We start from the raw sequence: 20311 nt of genomic DNA on the forward strand, positions 1-20311 counted from the left end.
TTTGGGTCTAAACAATGACAGTAACAGCAACATATCAGAGCATGCCAAGTAATCAAACTAATAGTCCTAATTTGGTTGCAGAAAATCAAAATACCAACATATACAAAAATAATGAAGATTTAGTTTGTAGTCAAAACGTGCAATAAAAATAAACAACACGCATCGTCAACAGGGACGCTCACGATAATTGTTTTTTTACCCTTCTATCTGGCAACAAAACTGACACCTTTTTACAAGGAGTCATGTTTGCATAGACCGCAATGACTGCAGTCATAATACAAACAAAAGAACATAACTCTGATAATGTGCACTGTCCTTGAAGTTGATTGGTCCACACCCGAGACAGCTTTCCTTAGAGCCTAGTCTCACATGGGTTGGACCTGATGATGCCAAAAGGCGCACTGTAAAAAGGTGTCAGTTTTGTTGCCAGATAGAAGGGTAAAAAAAAACAATTATCATATTTTTACTGGCAAATGAGGTTCCCATAGGGACGCTCACCTCGTTGACGATTCGCTCTGCAAAGGCTTCTTCGGCTGCTGCTCACTCGTGCGCATTCCTCTCGACTGCGGGTGGAGGCGTGGCTATGACGTAACAGAGGTGACGTCACTATAGCGAGGCTCCGCCCCCACGCGCTTGGCGGGCGCACCACGTGGTGCAGTGCGGGTGGTGTGCGTCACCGGAAACAGCAGAGCCCTCTGTTCGACATTAAACATTTGCCCCCTCGCTTTGTGCTGTCTTTGATGTCGCCGTTACTGCGGCGAGGACTGAAGCGATGCCTGGCCATCAGGCCTGGCATATACCTAGGCCTCAGGCTTCATATTTGTTCGTAGTTATTTTTTGTTTAATTGGAATTATTAACTTGCATTTAATTAATTACATTTCAAGCATATAAACACCATCCCATTGGTTTATTTACTTTTAAATTCAGGTTTTTGTTAGAGTTTTTGATCTGTAGTTATATTTAAATGAGTGAGGTGGTTGTACTAAGTGTGAATTTGAGTTCCATGTAAACTATAATTGTGTAAAGGATGTGTCTGTGTGCACCTATCCTGGCAGTAGTAATATGGGATTTTTATAATTAAGTTGTTAATGAGATTGTTTATTTGTGTGTGTCTGTTATCGATGTCTGTGTAAGGTTACATATCTATGTTTGTAGCTGTGTGTGTTTGTTAATTTATGATGGGTGGTGATGATGATGTTTCTTGATAATGGATGGTGGTGATGATGATGGGTGATGATTATGAAGGGTGGTAATGATGATGGTTGGTGATGATAATGTGTAGTGATTATGATGGGTGGTAGTAATGATCATGGGTGGTGGTAATGATTGGTGAGGTTATGATGATGGGTGGTGATGGTTATGGGTGGTGATGATGATGGGTTGTTGTGATTATGGGTGTTGATGATGATGGATGATTGGTGGTGGTTATGATGAATGTTGGTTGTGATGGTTGGTGATGGTGAGTTGATAGTGATAATGATGATTGGTGATGATAATGGATGTTGATGCTGATGATTTGTGTTGATGATTATGGGTGGTGATGAGTAAATGAGCCACCACCCAATACATAACAGCAACAGAAGTAACTACAGCAGCACCAATAACATCAGCGACAACAGCAGCAGCAACAACACATTTCGAGGGCGACGCAACTACTTCTGATTCTGCTGTTTCTGCTGCTCGACTATATGTAGCCAGGTCCTGCTCTTGCGGGACCCCACACGTCTTTGGAAATGAATGCGATGATCGTGTCTGAGCTGAAAATTATGTGACTAAACTTTACTTTGTCTAACCATAACTGTGTGTAGGTTAGTATCTGCATGGGGGCTCAGCGAATACTACTCATGAAATAACTCGCACTCCTTTATGACCGACATTCTACTAATTTTGGTTGATCGAGACGAACAAGGCACGTGCCATGTCCAGACGAATTTTTATTACTAATATTGTCCTTAAATATGATGCTAAAATAAACGTTAACACTGGATTAAACATGTACCTCTTAACCCCTGCCTCGCATTTACGACTAACAATTTGCATTTACACAAAACATACAGTCAAGCACAGTAAAATGCTAATACGACAGTATTGTTATTCTAGGAATTTGAATTCGATTCTAACCCTGCACCCCCACAGTTAGCATATCCAACCCCCGGGTCGATTGAACGTAAACTTTCTTTTATATGAGCAGATTTCCATTATAATACTTTTAATGAGATTCGAATATCGTATCCACGAATCGCCTAAATATGAAAATGTGTCGTTAAACCCACCACCACCCACACACCCAATTAGTAAGGTTTGTCACGTAAACAGGACAGGCTAATTCGTTGCTAGTCCAGCACAATGGTGTGTTGGAGAGCCAAGCCACAACATTTACAATCTGAGTACGACTTTTCGCCAGTAATTACAACAATCTTCATTAGGCGACGGCCAGTTTTGTGGAGAAGTGCTCCTGTTTTGTTCCGTAAATAGAGAGGTAGATGTGATGACAAAACGTGTGTGCTCTTCTTGCGCGAAGTGGGGGAGGGGGGGTGTTAATGGATACATATATGGCGATGGGTACCCATTGCCGTTTGGGTAATTTATATGGTAATCAACGTACATTAGGCATGCGAATTAAGTGAACCCATTGTCCTTGTGCTTACTGTCGATTGTGTGTACTAAAATAGCCTGCCAACGGTAATCCCTATTGAAGAATAGTGACCGGAATAGACATGCTTTAGTAACGAATTGTCATGTTCTGTATTAGTGACAATCCTTACTATTTTCATGTGGCGGGTTTAACAAAATATATTTTTTACTTACGCAATTTAACCCCAAAAACATGTTCGATTGAACATATACTATACATATTTATGAGCAGAGTGCTATTCAATACTTCTAATGCGATTTTAATACCGTACCTCCGTTTATGGTGTAATAAATTATTAAACCAGTTTATAGTAGTTTAATGTTTAGTGCTATCGTTTATAATGTTACAGTTGACATGTTATAGAATACAGGTGATCTCCAGTATACTTCGGGATTAGGGACCAGAATGCTGCGAAACGATTTATAACGGGCACCATTCCCCTCTAGGAACATGTTAATGGGGAGACAGCCAAGATGCTGCTCGTTAAGGGCAGACTTGTGTGACGGTGATTAGCGAATACTACCGAATAATTAGCTCACACTCATTTATGACAATATTTGTCGTAATTTTGGTTGATTACGGAGAACAAGACACCTGCTATGTTGACGAATCCTTAGTACATATAGTGTACTTACCTATATTGCTAAAATATCGTTAACACTAGAATAAACTCTTAGCCATCCCATCACGTTGCTTCAAATATGCTCTAGGTTGAGTGTCCTGATGTGGTCTGAAGCATTTACTGTGATTACATTGAAGCATTCAAAGCGGCCCACAACCCTGAATTGTGCAGCTTGGAATAATGGAGGAAGTCGCATTAATTTTTTTTTGTTTTTTTGCACCTGAGGCCATAATTAGGAGGTTCATCACAAGCGAAAGCGATAGTATTTGCCAAGAATATCTTCATTAATCGAGAACGAAAGTAAGAAGTTCGAAGGCTGTCAAATACCGCACCATTTACGAGTTGGTTCTTTGGGGCTGTACAATGTGTCGAGTTGAAGGTGCTAGGTGTTTTCTTCTTCTAACAGCTACTAACGTGCGTGTGATGACTGTTTTTAGGATTTGTCCATTGTTGTTGTTTTTTTTTTAGGCTTTTTTTCTTGAGTTCTGTCACTTGAGTGTTGCAGTTTGAGAATTCGTCTAGTGACAGTGGCGTTTTGCTAAGTATTACATATAAATATTCCGTATTTTGAAATATAATTTAATTTCGGGTTTGTCTATGGCAGTATATAGTGCGGGGTAGATCCGTGTGATGTAAGAAAAAGTTTAGCTGGAGGCATATTAAAAAAAGAAAAATTGCGGCCTAGAATTGTAATGTATGACTTACTGTTGGTAGCTCAGCTTATTGGAGAGTATATTTAGCATATTGATAATATTGATGTAGTTTATATTTTAGTTTTTTACGTGGTGGTATGGCAGCTGCAGCTCCTTATTATTTAAATTCCTTCCCTTTATTACTGCTAACCACAATTCCTCCCTTTCTTCCTGCTAATCCTACATAATGCACTGGCATAATATGACTTTGAGACCCCCCCCCCCCACCTCCTACACATTCCACAAGTAGTGACTAATCCCCTATCTGCATTTGCCATAAATATTCTAAATTCATCTGTTGATATGCAAATTCCCTTGTCAAGGCGCCCTTCCCCCTCCAGCTTAAATATACGCTGCCAAGCTTGGTGGTGTTCATTCAGACGCTGTCTTTCCGACAGCCCTGTTCTTCACCTGAGGACGGCTGCCTGCGTTGTGGCCGAAACGTCGTGATAATTTTTTTATTCTGTTTTATTTGTATTATTTTATTATTTCCCTTCTACGTAACTTTACCGAAAGAACCAAGAAGATAACCTACACACAGTTATGGTTAAACAAAGTAATATTTAGTCACTTAATTCTCAGTTCAGACGTAATCATCGCAATCATTTCCAGCCCGGCCACAAACAGCCGGGAAGCAGAAGCAGCAGAATCAGAAGTAGCTGCGTCGCCCTCGAAATGTGATGTTGCTGCTTCTGTTGCTGTTATATACGCAGGGAGGTGGTGTTCCATGATGGGATTACGCCTTTGATCAAAGACTCTGATCAAACGCTCTAACATAGTGAAACATAATATTATAACCTATGAACGCTGTAAAATACTTTTTACTGTTATAGTGGGATTATAATCGCATAAGAATAATTAGAAGCGCACTGTCCTCAAATTAGAATCACACTGGTGTCTTATGTATGGTAAGTGAATATGCGAACCGGGTATAGGATATACAGGATTAGAATCGAATTACAATTATTCGAATCCCACTAGTCGTCAATTTGTGATTGTTATAATAATTGTAACGATTCATAATCTTATGAGTTTATAATGGGTTTGTGCATGATTCTTATACGACCACACTGTTATTCTAATGATATTATAATACCTTACCTCCGTGTTATCGTTTATAGTATTACAGTTTACATGTTATAGAGTACAGTTTATCCCCGGCACAATTCGGGATTAAGGACTGGTACGTTGAGAAACGATTAACTACGGGACCTTTCCCCTCAAGAAACACGTGTTAATCGGGTAGACAGCAAAGATGCTGCCGGTTAAGGGCACACTTGTGTGACGGAGATCCTCCACCTGAAACTCGCTTAACATGTTTTTGCCAGGAACATTATAAAATAAAGAACGGACAAACATTTGTTAAAAATACGTTTTTATTCATCTGCAATCATTTTTACTTCAAAACTCGAAGGGAATATTTATTATGTCCTATGTTCACACATTTCCAGTACAATGCAAACCATTTCCGTTCCAGGAATACCAAAGCGTTAAAGTATCATTCCCCATGATTTCCTTATTAGTTCACCACATTGGTTCACTGTGCGTCTATGTTGAAGTCAAGGCCATATATCCAACGAACGCGTCATCAATGTACATCCATAAATGGTATATCTAAAGTCGATTAATACCAACCAAAAAAAGCTATATACTTGAAAAAAACTTTAAAATGTTGAGTAAAGATATACTTCCAGACGCATTCCAACTTTAGCTCAACAGGAACACTTAACGACTACAATTGAACCCTCTCACAACCAGTGCTCATCACACCACTTCGGCAAGTAATCCGATAACATTACAAACCACCACTGGGCACGTCATTAAAACTGTAAAACTAAAATGGTCAAAATTACACACAAAAGTACTCGATACGGCTTAATAGGTATAACCACATTACATAATATTTTTTCAGTCACCCCGAGCTCTCTGGTTGACTCTCGAGCCACTCCATTACATCCAGCCATCTCTCGGGATCCAACTGCATGGGATCGAAGGTGGAAACTTCGTCAGGACTCATTGCAGCACCATGAATTTCAGCTTTTGATTTCATTTTCCTATCATTGTGGACCTTCTGATGCCTGTTCATGGTTGACGAGTGTGCAAATGCCTTCCCACACACAGAGCACAGGAATGGCTTCTCGCCCGTGTGTGTTCTCTGGTGACTCTGAAGATGTGATGAGTTTGTAAATGTCTTCCCACACACAGGGCACAGGAATGTCTTCTCGCCCGTGTGTGTTCTCTGATGAGTTTGAAGAGTTGACGACTGTGCAAATGTCTTCCCACACACAGAGCAAAGGAATGGCTTCTCGCCCGTGTGTGTTCTCTGATGAGTTTGAAGAGTTGATGCCTGCGCAAATGTCTTCCCACATACAGGGCACAGGAATGGCCTCTCGCCCAAGTGTGTTTTCTTATGATCTTTAAGAGTTGATGACCGTGCAAATGTCTTCCCACACACAGAGCAATTGAATGGCTTCTTGCATCCGTGTGCGTGGGGCTGTGGAGAGCGTCTCTGCTCCATGTGAGCGTAGTAACAGCAGCGGTGTTATCGAGTCAAGGATGTTTAGCGTTGAGTTTTGGATTTTGTTAACTGCTAAAACAAGAACGAGTTTATCCGCGACAATAGACACTTACTTGGAGATTCACGGTATTTCGATGTCTGGAACCCGTCTGAAGATGTCGCCACGAACTCTCCCGACGCAAAGTCGCCTAACTGTCGACTCAGCAATTGTGCTCGCCAGGCTGCGTTGTCTCGCGGTTGAAGAGTGATCAGCAGAGCGACGAGTCGAGCGTCCAACCTCATCAAGTTTCCTCTCGAAATGGCATTGAGCTCTGCTTCTGAGCCGCCTTATAACTCCCCCCCTAGGATCCAATCCTTTGTCTTTCAGGATATTTGCATTCGAAAGTTAATTTTGGAATGCACAATCCGCATGCCTATTAACATACCGAAGGGTAATGTGCCCATTGTGCTTCATGTATGAATATGTAAGTGCATCTCAGTGTGTAATTGTGCGCTTATTTTGAATAAATGGAAAAACTTTGTCCTCGATTTAAAGTGAATGCAGAGAAATTAGCATGTAACTTTAGAAAAGGAAGAGAGCGGCCTTCTCGACGAGGGAGTGAAACCCAATAGGTAATATTCTTTTACAGCGTTACAATGGATAGGTTGTAGTTCATAGGTTATAATATTACGTTTCACTATGTTAGAGCTTAACATGTGAGAGTATACAATGTCAGATCAAATACGACGATCAAGGGCGTCAATCGGGTGAGTTTGATCAGAGGCTTTAATCAAAGGCGTCATCCCATCACGGGACACCACCTCCCTGCGTTTATCACAGCAACAGAAGCAACTACAACAGCAACAACAGCAGCGACAACAACAGCAGCAACATCACATTTCGAGGGCGACGCAGCTACTTCCGATTCTGCTGCCCAGCTGTTTGTAGTCGGGACCTGCTCTCGCAGGACCCCACACGTCTTTGGAAATGATTGCGATGATCATGTCTGAGCTGAGAATTAAGTCACTCAAGATTACTTTGTTTAACCATAACTTTAGGTAGGTTAGTGTCATAGGGGCTCTGTGAATACTACTCATGAATGAAATCACACTCCTGTATGGCCAACATTGTACTAAATTTGGTTGATCGAGTAGAACAAGGCACGTGCCACGTCCAGACAAATTCTTATCAACAACAGTGTCCTTTAATATGATGCTAAAATAAATGTTAACACTGGATTAAACGTGCACCTCTTAACCCCTCCCTCGCATTTACGACTAATGATGTGCATTTGCACATAACATACATTCAAGCACAATAAAATGCTAATACGACCATGTCCTGGAAACCATGGCAAGGTCATCCCATGAGGACTGCCTGGATGAAAACCAGCATGGAAGGGGCCCATTGTGGGGCCAGCTATGCTAATGACATAGTCCCGTGTGTGTGTGATGTGAGGTCTCCTGGCAGCAGTCATTCTCCGCTGTAGTCCTGGCATCTGCTGCTCAGCTTCATTCCCCAGCTGTGGTCCCAGTGGCACCGTCTCTCTGGGGAACCGTGTGGTGTGTGTAGCGAGTATCACGGGGTGGGCGGGTAGTGTGGTGATAGCGGTCACGTTTGGCACCGATGCACGACCACCGCCACCACCCCTACTGGGCGGTGGACCTGCCACCACAAAGCAGCACGCGGCGGAGGAGTGAGGCGATCGCTCTCGCCACGCGAGCGACGCCCCCTCGCTTCCTCTTCTTTTCGTGCATCTCCACCTGCACCTCTTCCATCTTTTCCTCCGTCTCATCCTCCTCCATCCCCTCTTCTTCATCCTCCACCACCATCTCCTCCTCTACCTCCTCCTCCTCCTGTACCACCTCCATCTTCTTCTCCTCCGCTAGAACCATCTCTTCCTCCTTCATCTCCTCCTCAACTTCCGGCACCACCATCACCACCGTCTTCTCTTCCTCCTCCACCACCATTGTTTCCCCTTTGTCCGTCGTCTTCGTGTCCTCCACCACGGCCATCTGTTCATCCTTTGTTGTCTCCTTGTCCTCCATCTCCGTATTGTCTTTCTCCTCTCCCTCCGTGTTCTCCTCCATTGTCACCATCACAATCTCGTCCTCCTTTGCCTTCTCTTCCTCCGATTTCTCCTCCTCCTCTGTCTCTACTTCATCCTCCATCATCTCCTCCTTCACCTCTTCCTTCGTCTCCTTCTCCACAACCTCTGTCTTCGCTTCAAAGGCCTGGACGAATGAGGAGGAGGGCTGCACTGGCTCAGATCTGTGAAGAGACAACACGACACCGTTCCACCTTGCTGCTACGGGAGACATCGCCATCTAATAATAATAATAATAGTTCAATTTGTAACGCGCGCAAATTTGCAGACGTAGTGGCCGCAACTCAGAGGCGCGGAGCCAAGCTCAGAGTCGCTCAAAAGCATGATTGTAGAGGTGAGTTAGTAAGTGTCTCTTGAAGGAGGCGATTGAGGTGATGCTGCGAATGTGCAGGGGGATATTGTTCCAGACTGTTGGGGCTGCCACCGAGAAGCGGCGCATAGACATGACCATCCTGGATCTTGGTATCGAGAGGAGGTCGTGAGTCGCGCTGCGCAGGCATCTGCCGTGTGCTGAGCTGCAAGTTGTCAATAATAAAGAAAGGTACGGCGGGCAGGCGGATATGAAGGCATCGTCCGTGGGTGGAATGTGTGGCGGATTAATTCGAGCTGGATAGAAACAGCAATCACGACATGGCCAATGAGTGTGCTTAGTATTGGTGCTGTCATTCTCATGGCGCCAGGCTATCCTTGAGATAGGTGCAGCTGTGTCTCACACAGTCTGCTGTAGTTTCACAGTAGTGGGTGGCGTTGCTGTGCAAATTTAGCTGAATAATTTGAAGTGACATTTTTTTGGTTCTTTCGGTAAAGTCACGTAGGTATAAAATATAGTAAATTAAATCACAACGTTTAGATTGTAACACATACAATCATAAGGTGGGAAGCAAGATCTGAACTGTAAGCGGTGAGGAATGAGTGTACGACCATTTGGCCGCTTCAACACATCCATTGCATGCGATGAGCCTCTCGCATCTCTCATCTCATCGCGTTTTAAATTGGACACCCCTCTCAGTGGTAGCTGTCGCTGTGCATTACAAGGCGACTTGGCAGCTGGCCTGGAAACAGGCGATAGACAGCGAAAATCTCACGGTGGATGGAGGGTTACATGGTGAAGATATGCCCACTTTGTTACGTGGTCTAACCCAGAATTCGGTTATGAAAAATACATCTGTCCACAGAATAGCGGAATTTACACGTGGGGTTTGCAGTGTCTGTGAATTTTGAGAGCGCGACAGGGCTTGAGCACCTGTGCCTCACAGAAACATTGACCTGGGTTTGATTTCCACGTTTGGCCACATTCTCCGTGTGGATTATGCAGCCCCCTGTTCTGGGAAGGTTCTGCAGCCTTCTCCCTGTTACTGAACCCACACAAGCCATGCAAATCGTTCAATTTGGATCGCAAACAGTAGCAACTTTCTTGCAAAATGCGAGCAAACTTGGCAGAATCCTCCTGAAAAAAAGTCTTAAGACCGAGTAAGGCTGATGCTGCGTGAGAAGCATGGCAATAAATAACAAAAATAAACACACAGGGCGCACACGCAGAGTAGTTTACCGTGGTTCAGCGACTCCGGAGTTTGCTTTATCTTCTTGGAAGCCCTCTTCTCCAAAGCTCGGAGCTATTGGGCTCCACACAGGATTGGAGGACGTGGTGGTGGTGGTGGCGGAGGTGGTGTCAGTGGTGGTGGTACTGCTGGAGGTAGCGGTCTGGAGCCATTGTCGCTCGATCTTGGCGAGGCGCTGCTCTTCCTCGAGGCGCTTTTGCTCCACAAGACGCTTCTCCTCCATCAAGTGCTCCTCCTCCTCCTCTTGACGCTTCACCTCAACGAGGCGCTTCTCCTGCATGAGACGTTTCTCCTCGAGGAGCTTCACCTTGCGAAGGCGCCTCTCCTCAAGACGCTTCTTCTTCTTCTCGAGACGCTTCAGCTCTATGAGACGCTTCACCTCAAAGAGGCGATTCTCCTCCATGAGGTACTTCTCTTCTTCCACCCGCTTCTCCTCCATGAGGCGCTTCTCTTCCTTGACCCGATTCACATCTATGAGGCGCTTCTCTTCCTCCAGATGCTTCTCCTTGAGACGCTTCACCTCGCGAAGGCGCTTCTCCTCCATGAAGCGCGTTTCTTCAAGGAGGCGCTTTTCCATGACGCGTTTCACGTCGTTGAGGATATTGTTTCGAAGGCACTTCTGCTCCGTTTGGTGCTTCAACTTGGCGAGGCGCTTCACCTCATTGGGGCGCTTCTCTTCTATTGGGCATTTCTCCTTCGCAAGGCGCTTGTCCTCCTGGAGACGCTTCACTCCGCTGAAGTTCTTCACCTCCCCAATGCTCCTCTGTTCACGCGAAGATAAGCACATGACCATTTAGACATGCGCACTCAGGACAACATCCATTCTCGCAGGCACACAAACATGGACGGGCACATAGACAAACAAAAATGCATACTCGCATACGGATGCAAACATGCACATTAACTCATGCAAACATGCTAGCAAACGCATGAATATACACCATCACCTAATGTTATCAAAATACATGTTACATCCTCATATTCTCACAAATTCAATACACGCACTTAATGCAGTGATAGTCTACAACGATTTCATGGCGATTTTTGGCAACAATCATCACGGGAAATAGTGTCTATAGAATGTACTATTGTAAAGATCTGGATGCCCATAATCTGGACACATTTTATTGCAGCACCCATAATGGGCAACTGTAATGTCAACTTCCAATCAGCTCACAGACATAATTCATGAGATTGCCTGATATCACCCTGTCTTCATTGGTAATGAATGGCGACTTCATTTGCCTGCACGAGTGGGATATGGCATGACGTGATGATGGAGAGATGGAGTGATGGTGTTGGGAGATGGTGTTGTGATATAGAGAGGTGAAATTGTGGAATGTTCTGGAGAGATGGTGTCGTGATGGTATTGACGCATTGAGGGTCTGTGACGGTGTATTGAGTTGGTGGTGGTGTGATGAGAAAGGTGACGTGAAGAGATAATGTGAGTTGTAGTGATGTTTTGGTGCAATGGTGTGGTAAAATGGTGTGAGAATGTGGTGTTTGACCCCCATAGACCCTATACACACCTTTGGGGAGGGATGCTCGTAGCTTTGGCCTAGGAAAGGGTCCACTTCATCCATAATGTCCCCCCACGTGGTCGACTGGCGCCATGACTCCCGGGCTACGGAAATAAAAATTAATTAAAAGGACGAGTAATGTATTGGAGAACGAAGCACGTGGATATTCACACAACTAATTATGAGATTCTTGTAATTACCTCTTAACACATAACATGACCTGCTGTTGAGAAACATTAGTCACATGGCAGTAAAACTTTACAAGTAATATTTTTGTAAGCATGTTGAGATCATCAATTTCATAAAGTTGAGACCCTCATTTAAACCAATATGGCTGAAACTCGGTTCTAAATCCATGCTGTCTGCACACTTGACCTTTACCTCTTCCCATCACCGCCACGTCTACTAAAATAAATTAATCAGGGAGCTGCCTCCTCTGCATAAAAACCACGCACTGCAGGTATTTTGGACTTACCATCATAGTCCTCCAAGATCTCAGTCCACTTGCGTTGTCTGTCCATGTTGTTGGGAAGAAGTCGTTTCTGTTTGATGTTGGAGGGCCTGGAGAGGTTGTAAAAACGCTAAGATTTAGCAGCCTTTTGAATAACTCATCCTCTCAATTATTACATATTGACCACTCGCTGTACTAATCAAATCACTTTCGTGCCGTTTGCTTTACAAGTCCACTCACTCGCTTGTTTACCCACTCACGCGTGCGTCAGATCACTCACTCATCCACAGACAGACATATAAGCAGACAGATATCACCAAGATACACAGAGAGGGCAACACAGGTACAGAGAGGGGTGATCGTCTCTGTGGGGTGGCCTTAAATAGACAGAGGGTGGCGGAGGCAGAATTTTCACACTTAAATTCTAACTTAGCAATCTTTGAAATACGTAATCGACCAGGCTATGCGTTAATTGTCTATTGACCGACTCTCTGTGTCGTTTTACATAACATTTCGATACTTTGCTAGGTTGTTTAATTTAGTGTGTTCTTTCTCCCTCTAAGCCTGCGTACTTTACTACGCGTCTCTTCGTACTCATTGACATGTAAATGTTTTCTCTAACCCCTCCCTCTCTCTGCCTCCGCCCCCCTCTGTCTATTTAAGGCCACCCCACAGAGACGATCACCCCTCTCTGTACCTGTGTTGTTCTCTCTATGTATCTTGGTGATATATGTCTGCTTATATGTCTGTCTGTGGTTTTCTGGTTAGATTTTGTGTCGCTATTTCATTATACCTGATGATGATTGCTTGTGTTGCAATCGAAACGTTGTATGCTATTATTTAATTTATTATTTTATCTTTATACGTGACTTTACCGAAAGAACCAAAGAATAATTCCTGCAGTCACGAAAGCTCCAAAAACCAGACAAGCATGTTGATGCACAGCCCATTTGTATAAATCGACTGCTTGATAAAGGCCCCCCTATGTCTTGTAGGTCATTGGGGTCAAATGACCATACTTAAATAATTATGACCCGAGAATGACGTCGTTGGTCACGTGATGTCAGAGATACCGCCCATGTGGCTGTGACGTCACAGATAAGAGACGTCTATGGCAGCAGCTAGGGTCTGAACTAAAGGCAGACTCCTCCCCCGTGTTGGATAACATTCAATACATGTAATGCAGGGCACAATTTTGCAGGCAATCAGAACACAATCATTATAGACATGTTAATCATATTATATAGGATTTGAACAGGTTAGTTATGAACGTACTTAAATGTTGACTTGCTTTGGGTCTAAACAATGACAGTAACAGCAACATGTCAGAGCATGCCAAGTAACCTAACTAATAGTCCTAATTTGGTTGCAGAAAATCCAAATACCAACATATACAAAAATAATGAAGCTTTAGTTTGTAGTCAAAACGTGCAATAAAAATAAACAACACACATCGTCAACAGGGACGCTCACCTCGTTGAGGATTCGCTCTGCAAAGGCTTCTTCTGCTGCTGCTCACTCGTGCGCATTCCTCTCGACTGCGGGTGGAGGCGTGGCTATGACGTAACAGAGGTGACGTCACTACAGCGAGGCTCCGCCCCCACGCGCTTGGCGGGCGCACCACGTGGTGCAGTGCAGGTGGGGTGCGTCACCAGAAACAGCAGAGTCCTCTTTTCGACATTAAACATTTGCCCCCTCGCTTTGTGCTGTCTTTGATGTCGCCGTTACTGCGGCGAGGACTGAAGCGATGCCTGGCCATCAGGCCTGGCATATACCTAGGCCTCAGGCTTCATATTTGTTCGTAGCTATTTTTTGTTTAATTGGAATTATTAACTTGCATTTCATTCATTACATTTCAAGCGTACACTGTAAAAAATGTGACACATTGTTACTTAAAAAAATTATGGCAACAAAGTGACACGTAATATAATTGAGTAGATTTTAAGCACTACAACTTTGAATAAAAAGTGTTGAATAAATTAACTAAAAAATAATAATAAAAAATAAGTACATGGTAATAAAAGCAACAGTTAAAATGTGTTGGGTTTAGTAATATGATTCCAAATGATGAGTTATATAGCCTAAAAACAATTGTGTAAATCCAAATAGATTTTACAAGGAAAAGTGATTTATATTTACTTAATATCTGAGCAATGGTAATTTAGATTTACTAAATATCTGGTGGAATCTGATTAATATTTATTAATGATCTGGGTGAAATTGATTTACATTTACTAATTGTCTGGGTGAAATTGATATAAGCTTACTAAATATCTGGATCAAAATGATTTGGATTTACTAAATAAAATACTTATATTGAATGTCTGTTGCCATAACTTTTCTATTTCTAATCCACCCAATATCATGCCTTCGTGGTGCCACAATTCACTTACGTTAAGTCAACCGATCAAGACTTCCTGCAAAGTCTGGAGAATAGGCACATATTGAAAGGTCTTGTTCTTTTCAGTATCAATAATATATTCAATGCTATCAACACACTGGAAATGCACCTTAAAATACTTTCTTCTCTTTAAAGCCGTACCAAGTGGACCACCTGCTCCAAGTGCTGTACTAATGGGATGGAAGTTGCACAACTGCTGACAATTCAGTTACGATGGCCTGGTCAACAATGCATTTATTCACCTTCAATGTTGAATCTAGTATGTTCCTAACAACTGCAACTGATACTGAAGATGAAATGAACTGAAGGTCTTCAACCAAGGCATCAATGCACTTCACTGAGGCATTATAGATGGTTTCTAGCTTCAGCAGAAGTAAGCCAATTCTTTGAAGAACTAAGTATGATGCACTTTCCTGATCACAATCTAAACTAGTGCCCTCACCATCATTGGCCTCTGGTAAATCAGAATGGTCAACAGTCTGATTATGGCGACTCTCATACACATCTTTCTTAAAATCACTCAAAGAATAGGATTTGTGTCTTTTGCTTTTGTGTTTTAGAAATGTATTGTATATATTTGTCTGAAAGCTGCATCCTTCAAATACACAAAAGACAGTTTCGTGGCTCTTCAGATGATTTCCAATATGCTGAAAGTAGTCCTTCTCTATAGAACAACAAGAATTGCAAACTAAACACTTAAAAGCAGAGATGTTTCCTGACCGTAGACTTTCTTCATCTGAATGGTATCTGGACAAATGTGTGCGAAGGGCACTCTGCGTTTTAAATGTGCAAGGGCAACTGTCATATAGGCATGGCTGGGATTGGCCACGACCAAATATTGCGTGTTGTCTGTAATGCTTTAGTAGATTTCCCTTTGTGGCAGACAAAGACTTGCAGATCTTACACTTCCATTCCATAAGCAAAAACCTGAGGCAGAAAAAGGTCCATGTATCAGATGCAAGGCCACCAGGTCTCTAATCACATGAGGACAATAGAATCGCATTTACAAGATAATTTTTTATTATTTTTAATATTCAAATTTTCATGCTCAAATTTAGCACATCAACTTATTGTCACTCACATCATCTAGCTAGCTAGCAACTACACAACAAGCTAGCCACAACGTAAAGGTGACGCTAACTGACTGGTGGCAAGCTAGCTAACGTTAGCATACTGTACGTACATCAACACCAAGATAGAATATACTGGAGGTGTAACGGCAGGTACAGGATTTTGGTTCGGTACACGCTGTGATCCGAATGAATATAGTCTAGTTTTAATCACGCACGTTACTTTTTCGTGTGCGGAACAAAAATTATAGTCTCGTGCTTTTAGTCGAATCAGACTGACTTCCAAAGGCCTGACGTTGTGCTAGTTAATTCTGATATACGTTACAGCCAGTTAAATTGGCATGCTGCTAACATGCAGTAACATAAAACAATGTTCAACTGCTACCACACCTTTGTTAAAACATTGTTCGCTAAAATAATAAAACATGTCTTACCTTTGGGAGAACGGCGGTCCCTGAAACGTGTCTGTTGAAGAAGATGGTTGACATGCACGTGGCGCGAAAAAATGCCTCGAGTTTGGGCGGGAGTGTAACGTCATTAAATTCAAAAACCTCCGGTTAGTAAAATTAATCAATTTTTGGCATTTTTGACTTTCCTGATAAAATACAATTAAATTCTACTCAGTTATTGATGGCTGATTTTATTTGAACAAAACTGAGTAAAATACAATTAATAACTAATAGAAAGGTGTTGAATTCAGCTCAGTGTGATTCTAAACTACACATAGTCATTATTTTTATGTATAGGCTACTCCTATATATTTACTAAACATTAATTAACCCCAGTCTCGGTTTTTACAGTGTATAAACACCATCCCATTGGTTTATTTACTTTTAAATTCAGGTTTTTATTATAGTTATTGATCTGTAGTTATATTTAAGTGAGTGAGGTGGTTGTACTAAGTGTGAATTTGAGTTCCATGTAAATTGTTATTGTGTAAAGGATTTGTCTGTGTGCACCTATCATGGCAGTGGTTATTTGGGCTTTTTATAATTAAGTTGTTAATGAGATTGTTTATTTGTGTGTGTCTGTTATCTATGTCTGTGTCAGGTTACATATCTATGTTTGTAGCTGTGTGTGTTTGTTAATTTATGATGGGTGGCGATCATGATGTTTCTTGATAATGGATGGTGGTGATGATAATGATGGGTGGTGATTATGAAGGGTGGTAATGATGATGGTTGGTGATGATAATGTGTAGTGATTATGATGGTGGTAGTGATGATGATGGGTGGTGGTAATGATTGGGGAGGTTATGATGATGGGTGGTGATGGTTATGGGTGGTGATGATGATGGGTTGTTGTGATAATGGATGATTGGTGGTGGTTATGATGAATGTTGGTTGTGATGGTTGGGTGGTGGTGGAGACGATGGTTGGTGATGGTGAGTTGATAGTGATATTGATGATAATGGGTGTTGATACTGATGATTTGTGTTGATGATTATGGGTGGTGATGAGTAAATGAGCAACCACCCGACACATAACAGCAACAGAAGTAACTAAAGCAGCACCAATAACAGCAGCGACAACAGCAGCAGCAACAACACATTTTGAGGGCGACGCAACTACTTCTGATTCTGCTGTTTCTGGTGCTCGACTAATTGTAGCCAGGCCCTGCTCTCGCGGGACCAACCCACACGTCTTCGGAAATTATTGCGATGATCATGTCTGAGCTGAAAATTAAGTGAATAAACGTTACTTTGTTTAACCATAACTGTGTGTAGGTTAGTATCTGGGGGCTCAGCGAATACTACTCATGAAATAACTCGTACTCCTTTATGACCGACATTGTACTAATTTTGGTTGATCGAGACGAACACTGGATTAAACATGCACCTCTTAACCCCTGCCTCGCATTTACGACGAATAATTTGCATTTACACATACCATACAGTCAAGCACAGTAAAATTCTAATACGACAATATTGTTATTCTAGGAATTTGAATTCGATTCTAACCCTGCACTCCCACAGTTCGCATATCCAACCCCCGGGTCGATTGAACGTCAGCTTTCTTTTATATGAGCAGATTGCGATTTTAATACTTCTAATGAGATTCGAATACCGTATCCATAAATCGCCTAAATATGAAAATGTGTCATTAAACCCGCCACCACCCACACACCCAATTAGAAATGTTTGTCACGTAAACCGGACATGCTAATTCGTTACTAGTCTAGCACAATGGTGTGATGGAGAGCCAAGCCACAACATTTACAATCTGAGTACGACGTTTCGCCAGTAATTACAACAATCTTCATTAGGCGACGTCCAGTTTTGTGGAGAAGTGCTCCTGTTTCATTCCGTAAATAGAGAGGTAGATGTGATGACAAAACGTGTGTGCTCTTCTTGCGCGAAGTGGGGGAGGGGGGTGTTAATGGATACACATATATATATATGGCTATGGGTACCCATTGCCGTTTGGGTAATGTATATGGTAATCAACGTACATTAGGCATGCGAATTAAGTGAACCCATTGACCTTGTACTTCCTGTCGATTGTGTGTACTAAAATAGCCGTGCCAACGGTAATCCCTATTGAAGAATAGTGACCTGAATAGACATGCTTTAGTAACGAATTGTCATGTTCTGTATTAGTGACAATCCTTACTATTTTCATGTGGCGGGTTTAACAAAATATATTTTTCCTTGCGCAATTTAACCCAAAAACCTGTTCGATTGAACATATACTATACATATTTATTAGCAGAGTGCTATTCAATACTTCTAATGAGATTTTAATACCGTACCTCCGTTAATGGTGTAATACATTATTAAACCAGTTTATAGTAGTTTAATGTTTAGTGCTATCGTTTATAATGTTACAGTTGACATGTTATAGAGTACATGTGATCTCCAGTATACTTCGGGATTAGGGACCAGAATGCTGCGAAACGATTTATAACGGGGCCATTCGCCTCTAGGAACATGTTTATGGGGAGACAGCCAAGATACTGCTGGTTAAAGGCAGACTTGTGTGACGGAGATTAGCGACTACTACTGAAGAATTATCTATCATTTATGATAGAATTTGTCATAATTTTGGTTGATTACGGAGAACAAGACACCTGCTATGTTGACGAATTCTCCCATATTGCTAAAATATCGTTAACACTAGAATAAGCTTGCAGTTCTTAGCCATCTCATCACGTTGCTTCAAATATGCTCTAGGTTGAGTGTCCTGATGTGGTCTGAAGCGTTTACTGTGATTACATTGAAGCATTCAAAGCGGTCCACAACCCTGAATTGTGCAGCTTGGAATAATGGAGGAATTCGCATTAATTTTTTTGTTTTTTTTTAACCTGAGGCCATAATTAGGAGGTACATCACAAGCGAAAGCGATAGTATTTGCCAAGAATATCTTCATTAATCGAGAACGAAAGTAGGAAGTTCAAATGGTGTCATATACCGCCTAATTTTCGAGTTGGATCTTTGGGGCTGTATAATGTGTAAAGTTGAAGGTGCTAGGTGTTGTCTTCTTCTAACAGCTACTAACGTGCGTGTGGTCTGTTTTTAGGATTTGTCCATTGCTGTTGTTAGCTTTGTCCTGCGCATTTCTTGTTGAGTTCTGCCACTTTAGTGTTGCAGTTTGATAAATAATCCGCCACGTGAGCGTGATGTTTTGCTTAGTGGGAATTTCGCTTTGTTACAATTTGTGATTGTTGTAATAATTGTAACAATTCATAAGCTCATGAGCTTATAATGTGTTTATGCGTTTATTTATGAATAGAAAACTGTCTATTGTTCTTCGATACCATTGAGATGTAACATTCATCCAGCAGTGAAAATCGTGATTCTATAACGACCGTAGTGTAATTGTAATGATTTTAATCCGATCCTTGCACGTACACTATACATACATATGAGCAAAGTGCTATTCTAATAAGACCACACTGTGATTCTACTGCTTATAATGAGATTCTAATACGTTACCTCCGTTGATATCGTTCTAAATTAAAACACTAGTTATACTCGTTTTATGTTTAGTATTATCGTTTATAGTGTTACAGTTTACATGTTATAGAGTACAGTTTATCCCCGGCACACTTCGGGATTAAGGACTGGTACGTGGAGAAACGATTAACTACGGGACCTTTCCCCTCAAGAAACACGTGTTAATCGGGTAGACAGCCAAGATGCTGCCGGTTAAGGGCACACTTGTGTGACGGAGATCCTCCACCTGAAACTCGCTTAATATGTTTTTTGCTAGGAACATTATAAAATAAAGAACGGACAAACATTTGTTAAAAATACGTTTTTATTCATCTGCAATCATTTTTACTTCAAAACTCGAAGGGAATATTTATTATGTCCTATGTTCACACATTTCCAGTACAATGCAAACCATTTCCGTTCCAGGAATACCAAAGCGTTAAAGTATCATTCCCCATGATTTCCTTATTAGTTCACCACATTGGTTCACTGTGCGTCTATGTTGAAGTCAAGGCCATATATCCAACGAACGCGTCATCAATGTACATCCTTAAATCGTATATCTAAAGTCGATTAATACCAACCAAAAAAAGCTATATACTTGAAAAAAACTTTAAAATGTTGAGTAAAGATATACTTCCAGACGCATTCCAACTTTAGCTCAACAGGAACACTTAACGACTACAATTGAACCCTCTCACAACCAGTGCTCATCACACCACTTCGGCAAGTAATCCGATAACATTACAAACCACCACTGTGCACGTAATTAAACTCACAAAAACTGTAAAACTAAAATGGTCAAAATTATACACAAAAGT

The 20311-nt window shown here is 41.9% G+C and overlaps 1 protein-coding gene across 1 annotated transcript in view; it reads right to left on the reverse strand.

The window, feature by feature from the left end:
- The window catches only part of LOC144737817 (uncharacterized), a 38318-nt gene that overhangs the window by 6782 nt on the left and 11225 nt on the right, over positions 1-20311 (reverse strand). The window contains exon 6 of the mRNA XM_078620691.1: positions 6019-6391. Coding sequence (XP_078476817.1) covers positions 6019-6391 — 373 coding nt within the window. The remainder of the gene's footprint in view (positions 1-6018; positions 6392-20311) is intronic.

The sequence above is a fragment of the Lampetra planeri genome, chromosome 74 (genome assembly GCF_965212315.1).
Source record: "Lampetra planeri chromosome 74, kcLamPlan1.2.h2, whole genome shotgun sequence".
NCBI lineage: Eukaryota > Metazoa > Chordata > Hyperoartia > Petromyzontiformes > Petromyzontidae > Lampetra > Lampetra planeri.